Raw genomic sequence first — 13,376 nt, forward strand, 5'->3', positions numbered from 1 at the left:
CTTCTTCCTCTTTTTCCTCTTCCTCCTCCTCCTCTTCTTCCTCTTCCTCTTCTTCCACCTCTTCTTCCTCTTCCTCTGAAGCGGCCCCTTTCTCCAGGAGAACTGATCTCTGTCATCCGGAGATCAATTGTAATCCCAGGAGATCCCCAGCTACCTCTTGGAGGCTGGCAAATAAATGATGGAGCAGAGATCCATCAGCAGCTACTAGCCACAGTGTATTGTTGGAACTCTCCGTCTGGGGCAGTGATGCTCTGTATTCTTGGTGCTTGGGGTGGGGGTACAGTGGGAGGGCTTCTAGTATCCTGGCCCCACTGGTGGACCTCCTGATAGGACCTGGGTTTTGGCCCCTGTGTACCACAGAGTGTTGGACTGAATGGGCCACTGGCCTGATCCAACATGGCTTCTTTTTTGTTCCTATTTCTGGGGCAGTGATGCTCTGTATTCTTGGTGCTTGGGGGGGGGGGGGCTTCAGTGGGAGGGCTTCTAGTGTCCTGGCCCCACTGGTGGACCTCCTAATGGTACCTGGGTTTTGGCCCCTGTGTGCCACAGAGTGTTGGACTGGATGGGCCATTGGCCTGATCCAGCATGGCTTCTGTTATGTTCTTATGTGACACAGAGTGTTGGACTGGATGGGCCATTGGCCTGATCCAACATGGCTTCTCTTACGTTCTTATGTGACACAGAATGTTGGACTGGATGGGCCAATGGCCTGATCCAACATGGCTTCCCTTATTTTCTTATGGCCTTGCTGGTGGACCTCCTCATGGTACCTGGGTTTTGGCCCCTGTGTGCCACAGAGTGTTGGACTGGATGGGCCACTGGCCTGATCCAACATGGCTTCTCTTATGTTCTTATGGCAACCTCAGGCCAGTAACATGCCTGTTAAGAAGCCAAAGGCCAGAAGAGAGATAAAGAAGGAGGAGGGGGATCCAACATAGCAGCAGACGGGCCATGGATGGGATTCAGGAGCGAAGAATTCAAGTGGGTCTTTTTCAGGGTGGAGATAAAGTGCTTTGAAATAGACCAGCTGGAGTAGGAAGGACAAAGCCCCCCACTGCAGGCTAGTGTTATCTGTACTTGTAGCCATTGCTGGGTTTGTTCTTTCCTTAAAACACTCATGCACACATACCAAAGAACGAAGAAGAAACTAAAAAGCTGGGGAAGACTGCCAAGCCGAGTCTGTTCTTTTATGGTGGCTCTTTTCCAAGTACGACGTTCGGAGAGAGTGGATTCTGAGACCGGTGGGACGCTCTGGATGAAATCTTTAATGCGTCCACCAGAGCACGGCGAATGCGCCACCAAGGAAAAGTCGTTCCTCGAAACCTTTTCCAAGCATAACTTTCTCCTCCCAGGCGTTCCTGCTGCACGAACCTTCCACTCTCACATCTCTTCCCCCCTCCTCCCCCCACCCCCACTTGCAACCTGCTCATAAAACAAGAGGTGGGGATGTAGAAGGAAAGGAGGTCCTCGATTTGCTATCAGACTGTATACCGGGGGTGGCCAAACTGTGGCTCGGGAGCCACATGCGGATCTTTGACACATATTGTGTGGCTCTTGAAGCCCCCAGCACCCCATCCGCTAGCTGGAAGAAAGCATTTCTTTCTTTAAATCACTTCCCCAAGCTGAGCCAGCCTGTGGCTTAGAGAATGCATTTAAAGTTAAAGTTGCTTTCTTTCCACCTCTCCCTCCCTTTCCCTCCCTTCCTGTCTTGCAGCTGTCAGACAGCTGGCGTTTATTCTATGTGGCTTTTACATTAAGCAAGTTTGGTCACCCCCGCTGTATACCAAGGGTTAGCTCTATCATCCTGACTAAAGCCAATGTAGACTGGAGAGTCAGTTTGGTGTAGTGGTTAAGTGTGCGGACTCTTATCTGGGAGAACCGGGTTTGATTCCCCACTCCTCCACTTGCCCCTGCTGGAATGGCCTTGGGTCAGCCAGAGCTCTCTTATCTGGGAGAACCTGGTTTGATTCCCCCCTCCTTCACTTGCTGGAATGGCCTTGGGTCAGCCAGAGCTCTCTTTTTTGGGAGAACCAGGTTTGAGTCCCCACTCCTCCACTTGCACCTGCTAGAATGGCCTTGGGTCAGCCATAGCTCTCTTCTCTGGGAGAACCGGGTTTGATTCCCCACTACTCCACTTGCAGCTGCTGGAATGGCCTTGGGTCAGCCATAGCTCCCTTCTCTGGGAGAACCGGGTTTGATTCCCCCCTTCTCCACTTGCAGCTGCTGGAATGGCCTTGGGTCAGCCATAGCTCTCTTATCTGGGAGAACCGGGTTTGATTCCCCGCTCCTCCACTTGCAGCTGCTGGAATGGCCTTGGGTCAGCCTTAGCTCTCTTATCTGGGAGAACCGGGTTTGATTCCCCCACTCCTCCACTTGCAGCTGCTGGAATGGCCTTGGGTCAGCCATAGCTCTGGCAGAGGTTGTCCTTGAAAGGGCAGCTGCTGCAAGAGCTCTCTAAGCCCTACCCACCTCATAGGGTGTGTGTTGTGGGGGAGGAAGGTAAAGGAGATTGTGTGCCGCTCTGAGACTCTTTGGAGTGGAGGGCGGGATATAAATCCAATATCTTTATCTACCTCACAGGGTGTCTGTTGAGGGGGGGAAGGTAAAGGTGATTGTGAGCCGCTCTGAGACTCTTTGGAGTGGAGGGCGGGATATAAATCCAATATCTTCATCTACCTCACAGGGTGTCTGTTGTGGGGGAGGAAGGTAAAGGAGATTGTGAGCTGCTCTGAGACTCTTTGGAGTGGAGGGCAGGATATAAATCCAATATCTTCATCTACCTCATAGGGTGTCTGTTGTGGGGGAAGAAGGTAAAGGAGATTGTGAGCCGCTCTGAGACTCTTCGGAGTGGAGGGCGGGTTATAAATCCAATATCTTCATCTACCTCACAGGGTGTCTGTTGTGGGAGAAGAAGGTAAAGGAGACTGTGAGCTGCTCTGAGACTCTTCGGAGTGGAGGGCGGGTTATAAATCCAATATCTTCATCTACCTCACAGGGTGTCTGTTGTGGGGGAAGAAGGTAAAGGAGATTGTGAGCCGCTCTGAGACTCTTCAGAGTGGGGGGCGGGATATAAATCCAATATCTTCATCTACCTCACAGGGTGTCTGTTGTGGGGGAGGGAGGTAAAGGAGATTGTGAGTCGCTCTGAGACTCTTCGGAGTGGAGGGCGGGATATAAATACAATATCTTCATCTACCTCACAGGGTGTCTGTTGTGGGGGAGGAAGGGAAAGGAGATTGTGAGTCGCTCTGAGACTCTTCGGAGTGGAGGGCGGGATATAAATCCAATATCTTCATCTACCTCACAGGGTGTCTGTTGTGGGGGAGGAAGGGAAAGGCGACTGTGAGGCGCTCTGAGACTCTTCGGAGTGGAGGGCGGGATATAAATCCAATATCTTCACCTACCTCACAGGGTGTCTGTTGTGGGGGAGGAAGGAAAAGGAGATTGTGAGCCGCTCTGAGACTCTTCGGAGTGGAGGGCGGGATATAAATCCAATATCTTCTTCTTCTTCATAGAATCACAGAGTTGGAAGGGGCCGTAGAGGCCCTCTGGCCAGCCCCCCTGCTTAAGTTTTTGTTTTAGTTTAGTTTATTTGATTTACATCCCACCCTCCCTGCCTGTCTGATCAGCCTAGAGCAGAAGTGTCAAACTCATGAGGGCGGGATTTGACATAAATGAAACCTTGTTGGGCCGAGCCTTGTGTGTCATAAAATGCAATGTCAGGTGGTGGAGATATAAACTTTATAAAGGACACAAAAAAACTTAAAAACATGCTTTAAAGGTTAGCACTATTGCAATAGTTTGTTCATTTAACCGTCTCTGATTACTGATACCTCTTGCTCTGGAGACAATGTCTGTGCTGTAACAATCCTGAGTATGGTGTTCAGTCAGGGGTGGAATTCTAGCAGGAGCTCCTTTACATATTCGGCCACACACCCCTGATGTAGCCAGTCCTCCAAGAGCTTACAAAATAGAGCCTTGTAAGCTCTTGGTAGATTGGCTACATCAGGAGTGTGTGGCCTAATATGCAAAGGAGCTTTTGCTAGAATTCCACCCCATGTTCAGATGGCGTTCAGGTGCATGTGTGTAAGTTGCAAGCCTACTTTTGATTTATTGGCGTTCATTGCAGAAATCTCACGGTCAAGGCTTTGAGGACGTTGGGGAAAACTTGAAATGGCTGGGCTTTGTGAGCTTTTGTACATCAGTTGCTTTATGTGCTGGTCAGCCAATGGAGAAATTAGAGGCTTTGATCTGTAGCTCCTGTGCGATTGAGCAAGCCTGGCGCCAAGCAAGCTGTGATGCAGAAGGAAACGAGAGAGAGAGAGAGAGAGAGAGAGAGAGAGAGAGAGAGGCAAGACTAAGTCTCCATTATTATCCACAGTAGAAGACTGGTAGAAATTGCTGAGATGGCCAAACTTACTTGTTTGATTAGGGAGCAGCGGCGTCACTAGGGCGGGGCCAAGGGGGGCATGGGCCCGCCCCCAGAGCATTCTCATTGGCCCCAGTTTGCAGAAGGCCGGGCCGAGGAGTGAATGTCAAAGGTGCAAACGTAAAGCGTGCTCTTGTCTCTTAACAAACATCATACCCCTATTTAGGATTTAAGTAGCGTTATGCATTTGCATTCTCTTTTTTTTAGAACAGTTTTCAATATATATCGTAACCCACCCGCAGTCTTCTGGATACGCTAGGGGGGGGGGATTATTGAATCTAAATGCAATATCATATTTTCAGGGGGGGAAACCCTCCAGAGACGCCGCTAACAACTTTGTGCGCTGCTTTCTCTTCCCCCCCCACTCCCTCCTTGCTCCCGCTCCCTGCGAGGACTCGCACCGGCTCTGTGTTGGGGAGCGCCAGCTCCCGCAGGCTGCTGCTGCTGCACGAACAGTGCACGGAGAGAAAGGAAGCGGATCAGCTCCACACCGGTCCCAAAGGCGAAAAGGAAACTGAGGAGGGCCGGAACCAGCAACAAGAAGGGCAGAGGGGGTGACGCAGCCCTCCAAAAGGGGTGATGCCCAATGGGGGGGGGGTGACTTGAATCAGTTACACCCCAGGGTGCAACCCACCCTAGTGACGCCTCTGTTAGGGAGAAGACCAGTGTTCCTTCTAAGCTGAGTTAGCGCGAGTTAGCTCACAGATTTTTAGCCCCTGGCTCACACATTTTTGTCTTAGCTCAGAAAGGATGACCCCAGAGCACACTCATTTATGCAGTCGCCCGCAACTTTAATGCCAGTGGCTAACAAAGTAGAATTTTTGCTCACAAGACTTTGCACCTTAGAGGGAACATTGGAGAAGACATTATCGACATTTATCGCTACGTGGAAACCCCCGATAGCCTTTTTGCATGAAACCAAAAACGATAGATCGATGACTTAACGGTTTTGAAGAATAAGAGAGGAGAAAGACTACAGAGAAAAGAGATTTATTATATACCTACAGAGTGGGTGATTACAGCAAATTAAGATTCTCAGTCATAGACTAAAGTCGAAAGGTATTCCCTGTTTTTTTCCCTATTTCTTATGCTGATTCTATTTTTTTTTAAATTCCATTTTTGTGTTTTCTGCTTTTCTTTTTCTTTAACTGTGTGCTGTGAGAAAAACCTTAACAAAATTGCAAATGTGTGAAAGCACCCTGAGAACGGGGATTTGAACATGAGTTTCCCAGATCCTAGTTTGGCATTCTAAACCTTACAGTGAGCCAGATTTCGCTTTATAGCCACAGGATGTCAAAATCGCAGTTGTGTTTATTGATTTATATCTTGCTTTTCTATGAATCACAGAATCATAGAGCTGGAAGGGGCCCCCAGAGTCATCTGAGAGCCAGTTTGGTGTTGTGGTTAAGTGTGTGGACTCTTATCTGGGAGAACTGGGTTTGATTCCCCCACTCCTCTGCTTGCAGCTGCTGGAATGGCCTTGGGTCAGCCGTGGCTCTCGCAGAGCTGTCCTTGAAAGGGCAGCTTCTGGGAGAGCTCTCTCAGCCCCACCTACCTCACAGGGTGTCTGTTGTGGGGGTGGGGGGAAGGTAAAGGAGATTGTGACCGCTCTGAGACTCTTTGATTCAGAGTATAGGAAAGGAAAAGGAAAGGTTCCCTGTGCAAGCACCAGTTGTTTCCGACTTTGGAGTGAAATCACATCACGACATTTTCATGGCAGACTTTTTACGGGGTGGTTTGCCATTGCCTTCCCCAGTCATCTACGCTTCCCCCCCCCCCAGCAAGCTGGGTCCTCATTTTACCGACCTCGAAAGGATAGAAGGTGGAGTCAACCTCGAGCTGGCAACCTGAAAACCCAGCTTCCACCGGGGATCGAACTCAGGTCGTGAGCAGAGCTTAGGACTGCAGCTTTAACACTTTGCGCCACGGGGCTCTCTTCAGAGTATAGGGCAGGATATAAATCCAATATCTTCTTCTTCTTCCTATCTAGTCCAAGCCCGTGCACAATGCAGGAAATACACAAATACCTTTCCCGCCCCCACCCCTAATGCCCAGAAGATGGCAACCCCCCCCACCCCAAACCCTCCAGGTTCCTTGGCCAAACTGGCCTGGAGTAAAAACAATAAAGGGGTGATCAGCATTTCCCTGAGCATGTAAGTACTAACCACCGGCACATCCCTTCCTACCCTACTTTTCATGATCTGCCTAAGGGCTGCCAATTCCCAGATGGGAGTAGGAAAAAAACCACAAGGCTTCGTGTAGAACTGGCTTAAAAGACACCTTAGAGCAGGAGTGGCGAAGGGTAGCGCTCCAGATTTTTTTTTGCCTACAACTCCCATCAGCCCCAGCCATTGGCCATGCTGGCTGGGGCTGATGGGAGTTGTAGGCAAAAAAACATCTGGAGATTGACCGTCAGCCACCTCTGCCTTAGAGCAAACGCATGTTCCACTGAGGAACTGCTGTGGCAGGAAGTCGTCATCCTCGTGATCAGCCTTTATTGGCTGATGATCCGTTATACAGAAATCCGTCATACAGAATAAAAGGATGACCAAGTTATCCAGAATAAAAATGACCTATAAAATACAAAAGGTGCCGTTAAAATTTAAAAACATCGTTATCCGTCGAAACGACGGCTACAAAATCCTTTGGCGTATCATGATGGCCAGAAAAATAAACTTGGCTACTATTTCAGGGTCTTTCTATTTCAATAAAATGAGGACCCAGCTTGCTGGGGGGGAAGCTTAGATGGCTGGGGAAGGCAATGGCAAACCACCCCGTCAAAAGCCTGCCGTGAAAATGTCGTGATGTGATTTCACTCCAGAGTTGGAAATAGTACCCTGAAGTAACCGCCACGCCCCCTGACACTGAGCCAGCCAGAACTGTGTTCCTGCTCAAACCCCCCCCCCCCCCCCCCAGCCTCCTGTCAAGATTCAGTTGCATTTTGGAACTGTTTGCATTTGTGGGAGAGAGAGAAATTGAGATAGTGAGGAAAGAGAGAGAGAGGGAGGGAGGCAGACAGACAGAGACAGATAGACACAGAGAGAGAGACAGACAGGCAGACAGACATAGGTATGGACTGGCAACTTCTGTTTCAATGTATCAGAGAGGGAGAGAGCAGCAACCCTTAGGGTTGCCAACTCCAGGTCTGGAAACTCCTGGAGAACATAAGAGAAGCCATGTTGGATCAGGCCAATGGCCCATCCAGTCCAACACTCTGTAACACACAGTGGCCAATACACACACACACACACTATGGCTAATAGCCACTGATGGACCTCTGCTCCATATTTTTACCCAATCCCCTCTTGAAGCTGGCTATGCTTGTAGCTGCCACCACCTCCTGTGGCAGTGAATCCCACATGTTAATCACCCTTTGATGAAGAAGTACTTCCTTTTATCCGTTTTAACCCGACTGCTCAGCAATTTCATTGAATGCCCACGAGTTCTTGTATTGTGAGAAAGGGAGAAAAGGACTTCTTTCTCTACTTTCTCCATCCCATGCATAATCTTGTAAACCTCTATCATGTCACCCCGCAGTCGACATTTCTCCAAGCTAAAGAGCCCCAAGCGTTTTAACCTCTCTTAATAGGGAAAGTGTTCCGAACCTTTAATCATTCTAGTGGCCCTTTGCTGCACTTTCCCCAATGCTATAATATCCTTTTTGAGGTGCGGTGACCAGAACTGCACACAGTACTCCAAATGTGACCGCACTATCGATTTATACAGGGGCATTATGATACTGGCTGATTTGTTTTCAATTCCCTTCCTGATAATTCCCAGCATGGCGTTGGCCTTTTTTGTTGCAACCGCACACTGTCTCGACATTTTCAGTGAGTCCTCTGCCACGACCCCAAGATCTCTCTCTTGGTCAGTCTCTGCCAGTTCACAACCCGTGATCTGAGAGTGGAGGCTGGTGTGATCTGGCTGGAAGGAAGAGGCCTCAACAGAGTGTTCCACTGCCCAGCACTCACCCTCTAAAGCTGCCGTTTTCTCCAGGGGAACTGATCTCTGGTATCCGGAGTTCAGTTGCGATTCCAAGAGCTCTCCGGGTCTCACCTGGAAGCTGGCAACCGTACCCCATCCCTAAAGTCTCTTGACATCTGCAGAGACGCCCCGGCCATTAGTTTGCATCCGTTCCTGCCATTCGTCTCTCTGGAAAGTGCAATTTCCCCCTCTGCCCCCCCCGCCCCTTTTTAATATCTCTGCAAATGGGAAGGCTAAAGATGGAAACCTCTAGAGAGGCCTGCGAATTGATGTTCCCCATACTCACTCCCCCCCCCCCCTTCTCCTCTCAAACAAATATATACATTTTTAAAGGAAGAAAAGGAAGCCAGGATCAAGACCGAACTCTCGCCATATGTCGAGTTAACCAGAAACATGCGCCCCAGCCTGAGAGCAGAGTTTGTAATTCAAACCATACATCTTGTCTGTCTTTTTGACTCACAAGGTTCTATCTAGTATAGAGAGGGGGCTGGGAGGGGAAGAGAGAATCGAATTGTGTTCGTGATTCATAAACCGCTCCTTTCTTTACAGCAGGAGCGACTCGGTTTCCCTTTTTGCGTGGACGCAGAACGCTTCGGCGTTCTCTTCTGCGATCGCCTTCCTAGGTTTTAGGATATCGGTCAGCAGGCCTGGTGTGTTTCCAAGAGCGAAGGGTTTTCTTTTTCTCATCTGACTTCTCTTTTCTTTTTTCCCCCTCCTCCTCCTGAAGATAACATCGGTAGCTCCGGAGAAACCGAAGATGAAACATCAGTTGTCAGCGGCCTTCTTCCTGGCTTTCATTTTGCAGAGCGGGACCTGCAATGGCATCAAATGGCTGTAAGTGGATTTCCTCCAGATTGTGTCTTCTTTTGGCGGTTCATCTGTTTTCAGGCCCAACCAGGGGAAGGACGTGCAAACTTTTGATTTGCTTCTTTGCGTCGCTTTTCTTTCTACCAAATAATTGGTGGTGCGTGGGACACGGAGAGAGGGAGATCTGGGTGGGCCAAACAACACCGATTGCTGGTGAAAAAGTCTTAAATCCATTGCAAACCAAATTCTATTATATTCACAGAACTAGGACTTTTTTTTTGTAGGGAAAAGGCCCAGCAGGAACTCATTTGCATATTAGGCCACACCCCCTGGCATCACCATTGTGTTGCACAGGGCTTTTATAGGAAAAGCCCAGAAGGGACTCGTTTACATATTAGGCCACACCCCCTGGCATCACCATAGTTTTGCGCGGGGCTTTTTGTAGGAAAAGCCCAGCAGGGACTCATTTGCATATTAGGCCACACCCGCTGGCATCACCATTGTGTTGTGCAGGGTTTTATAGGAAAGGCCCAGCAGGGACTCATTTGCATATTAGGCCACACCCCCTGGTGGCACCATAGTTTTGTGCAGGGCTTCTTGTAGGAAAAGTCAGCAGGGACTCATTTGCATGTCAGGCCACACCCTCTGACGCCAAGCCAGCCAGAACTGCATTCCTGGGCGTTCCTGCTCATAAAAAGCCCTACACAGAACACATCAAAACAGCATCTTCTGCGTCTCATTTATTACATGCACACATTATTCATATCATTGCATCTAAAACATAAACCCTTAGCAAAGTTCTTAAAGTTACAGTCCCATGCACTTGCAATTAGAAGAAGAAGACGACTGCAGATTTATACCCCGCCTTTCTCTCTGAATCAGACGCAGAGTGGCTCACAATCTCCTATATATTCTCCCCCTACAACAGACACCCTGTGAGCGATGTTCCCTCTAAGTCTTGTGAGCAAAAAATCTACTTTGTGAGCTACTGCATAGGTTAGCTTGCTCTGGGGCCATTTTTCCTGAGGTAAGACGGAAATGTGTGAGCTGGAGGCTAAAAAACTGTGAGCTAGCTCACGCCAACTCGGCTTAGGGGGAACACTCCGTGGGAGGTAGGTGGGGCTGAAAGAGCTCTGACAGAAGCTGTCCTTTCAAGGATAACTCCTGTGAGAGCTATGGCTGACTCAAGGCCATTCCAGCAGCTGCAAGTGGAGGAGTGGGGAATCAAACCCGGTTCTCCCAGATAAGAGAGCTCTGGCTGACCCAAGGCCATTCCAGCAGCTGCAAGTGGAGGAGTGGGGAATCAAACCCGGTTCTCCCAGATAAGAGACCTCTGGCTGACTCAAGGCCATTCGAGCAGCTGCAAGTGGAGGAGTGGGGAATCAAACCCGGTTCTCCCAGAGAAGAGAGCTATGGCTGACCCAAGGGCATTCCAGCAGCTGCCAGTGGAGGAGTGGGGAATCAAACCCAGTTTTCCCAGATAAGAGAGCTATGGCTAACCCAAGGCCATTCCAGCAGCTGCAAGTGGAGGAGGGGGGAATCAAACCTGGTTCTCCCAGATAAGAGAAGTCTGGCTGACCCAAGGCCATTCCAGCAGGTGCAAGTGGAGGAGTGGGGAATCACGCCCCATTCTCCCAGATAAGAGTCCGCACACTTAACCACTACACCAAACTGTCTCTCCAGAAGAAGTGGGACTGTAGAATTTGGGAGTTCGGTGGGGCTTGGCTGTTGGAGGTTGGGGTGCCAATGTCCAGGTGACACCTGGAGATCTCATTATTACAACAAACTTTTGAACTGTGACATCGTTTCTCACATTTTCTGCCAAATAATGGGCGGTGTGTGGGACAGGGAGGGAGGGACAAATTAAACACGGCAGAAAGATTTGTAACTTGTTTGTAGGTCTGCCCTGTTTCTAAGGTTGCCAACTTCCAGAGAGCACCTGGGGATCTCCTGTTTTAACAGTCGGTCTCTGGATGATCAAAGCCGGCTCCCTTGGAGAAAATGGCTGCTTTGGGGGGTGGGCTGTACGGCACTATGCCCTGCGGAAGCCCCTCCTCTCCCCATACTCCACCCTCCTCAGGCTCCACCTCCCCAAATCTCTAGGAATTCTCCAGCTCACAGATGGCCACTGTAGTTGTGTGTGATGAAGATATGTGCATGCAGGGAGAAAGATTCTCTAGGGAGAAATAAGCCAGAGGTGGGGTTTTTTGGTAGCAGGAATTGCTTTGCATATTAGGCCACACCTCCCTGATGTAGCCAATCCTACTAAAAGCTTACAGGGCTCTTTGTACATGGCCTACTGTAAGCTCCAGGAGGACTGGCTACATTAGGGGGCGTGGCCTAATATGCAAAGGAATTCCTGATAGAAAAAGAGCCCTGAGCATATGCCACACACCCTTGCCAGCCAAAAGCAACCTGATGCAAGAAAGGAGAGCCCTGGGCAAACGAGGCCTGCTTGGGCTGGCTAGAGATCCAGCCAGCCCAAGCAGGCCTCGCTCGCCTGGGGCTCTCCTTGGCCCTCCACCACCAAAGTCAAAAGGCCAGTAAGCCACCCAGCATCACATCAGAAGTGGAGAAAGGGTGGCATGGGCTTCTCCAGGGGTTAATGAGGGCTGCTGGGGGTGTGGCAAAGCCCCTGGTGGCTGGCTGGCTGCCCGCTCTCCTAATCCAGGGATTGTTATGCAGCTGCACCTACTATTCAATGGACAAGATAGGTGAGGAGGAAGGGGGGGGAAAACCTTCAGAAAGGTTCAGGAGCTTATTCAGACCAGTCAAAAGGACACATTGATGGGACTCGGCCCCATTGAACAACATGGGGCTTACTTCAGAGTAGTCTTTGTTAGGATCGCTAACCCAGCAGGTTTCTACGGCAGAGTGGGGAATTTGAACCTGGATGCACATGGACATTGGGAGGGACGGTGGCTCAGTGGTAGAGCATCTGCTTGGGAAGCAGAAGGTCCCAGGTTCAATCCCCGGCATCTCCAAAAAAGGATCCAGGCAAATAGGTGTGAAAAACCTCAGCTTGAGACCCTGGAGAGCCGCTGCCAGTCTGAGAAGACAAGACTGACTTTGATGGACCCAGGGTCTGATTCAGTATAAGGCAGCTTCATATGTTCATTAGTCTGTGTGCTGATTCCGGGCAGTAGGTGATGGGAAAGACCTCGGCTTGAGACCCGGGAGTGACAGACTGGGGCTGTGGCTCAGTGGCAGAGCCTCTGCTTGGCATGCAGAAGGTCCCAGGTTCAACCCCCGGCATCTCCTATTAAAAGAAGATCTGTTTGGGAGGTGGTGATGGGAAAGACCTCTGCTTGAGACCCGGGAGTGACAGACAGGGGCTGTGGCTCAGTGGCAGAGCCTCTGCTTGGCATGCAGAAGGTCCCAGGTTCAACCCCCGGCATCTCCTATTAAAAGAATATCTGTTTGGGAGGTGGTGATGGGAAAGACCTCAGCTTGAGATCCGGGAGTGGCAGACTGGGGCTGTGGCTCAGCGGCAGAGCCTCTGCTTGGCATGCAGAAGGTCCCAGGTTCAACCCCAGCATCTCCTATTAAAAGAATATCTGTTTGGGAGGTGGTGATGGGAAAGACCTCTGCTTGAGACCCGGGAGTGACAGACAGGGGCTGTGGCTCAGCAGCAGAGCCTCTGCTTGGCATGCAGAAGGTCCCAGGTTCAACCCCCGGCATCTCCTATTAAAAGATCGGTTTGGGAGGTGGTGATGGGAAAGATCTCTGCCTGAGACCCTGGAGAGCTGCTGCCAGTCTGAGTAGACAAGACTGACTTGGATTGAGGCCTGAATCACTGCACGGCAGATTCAGGGGTTCCGTTTAGGAATATTCCTAACCGTCCAACCCCCAAAGAGGACATTTTCATTTGTGTTTGAAAAGAGCCCCAGAGATGATGAATGTGTCCCCCCCCCCCCCCAAAAAAAGAGGACATCTGGTAAACCTGCCATCCAGGATCAGCCTGAATGGAATCTTGTTCTCTGTTTCTTCCGGCAGCGTCCATTAAGCAAGGCGGAAGGTCCCTAGAAACTATCTGAATGATGGCTGGCAATGAGAGCCACTAGGGGGAGCTCTCTGAAACAACACAGACCCTCATAGATCTGTGCTGGTCTGAAGTAGAGATGTGAAGGTCCGGGAAAAAACCCAGAAAAATTTG

General features: G+C 50.1%; 1 protein-coding gene across 1 annotated transcript in view; it reads left to right on the top strand.

Annotated features, from left to right (window-relative positions):
* The first annotated feature begins 9,168 nt into the window (after positions 1-9,168).
* Positions 9,169-13,376, top strand: part of WNT11 (Wnt family member 11) — a 43,749-nt gene continuing 39,541 nt past the window's right edge. Inside the window, exon 1 of the mRNA XM_060235030.1 lies at positions 9,169-9,247. Within this exon, the coding sequence (XP_060091013.1) occupies positions 9,171-9,247 (77 nt within the window). The 5' untranslated portion in view covers positions 9,169-9,170. The remainder of the gene's footprint in view (positions 9,248-13,376) is intronic.

The sequence above is a fragment of the Heteronotia binoei genome, chromosome 3 (assembly GCF_032191835.1).
Source record: "Heteronotia binoei isolate CCM8104 ecotype False Entrance Well chromosome 3, APGP_CSIRO_Hbin_v1, whole genome shotgun sequence".
Classification (NCBI taxonomy): domain Eukaryota; kingdom Metazoa; phylum Chordata; class Lepidosauria; order Squamata; family Gekkonidae; genus Heteronotia; species Heteronotia binoei.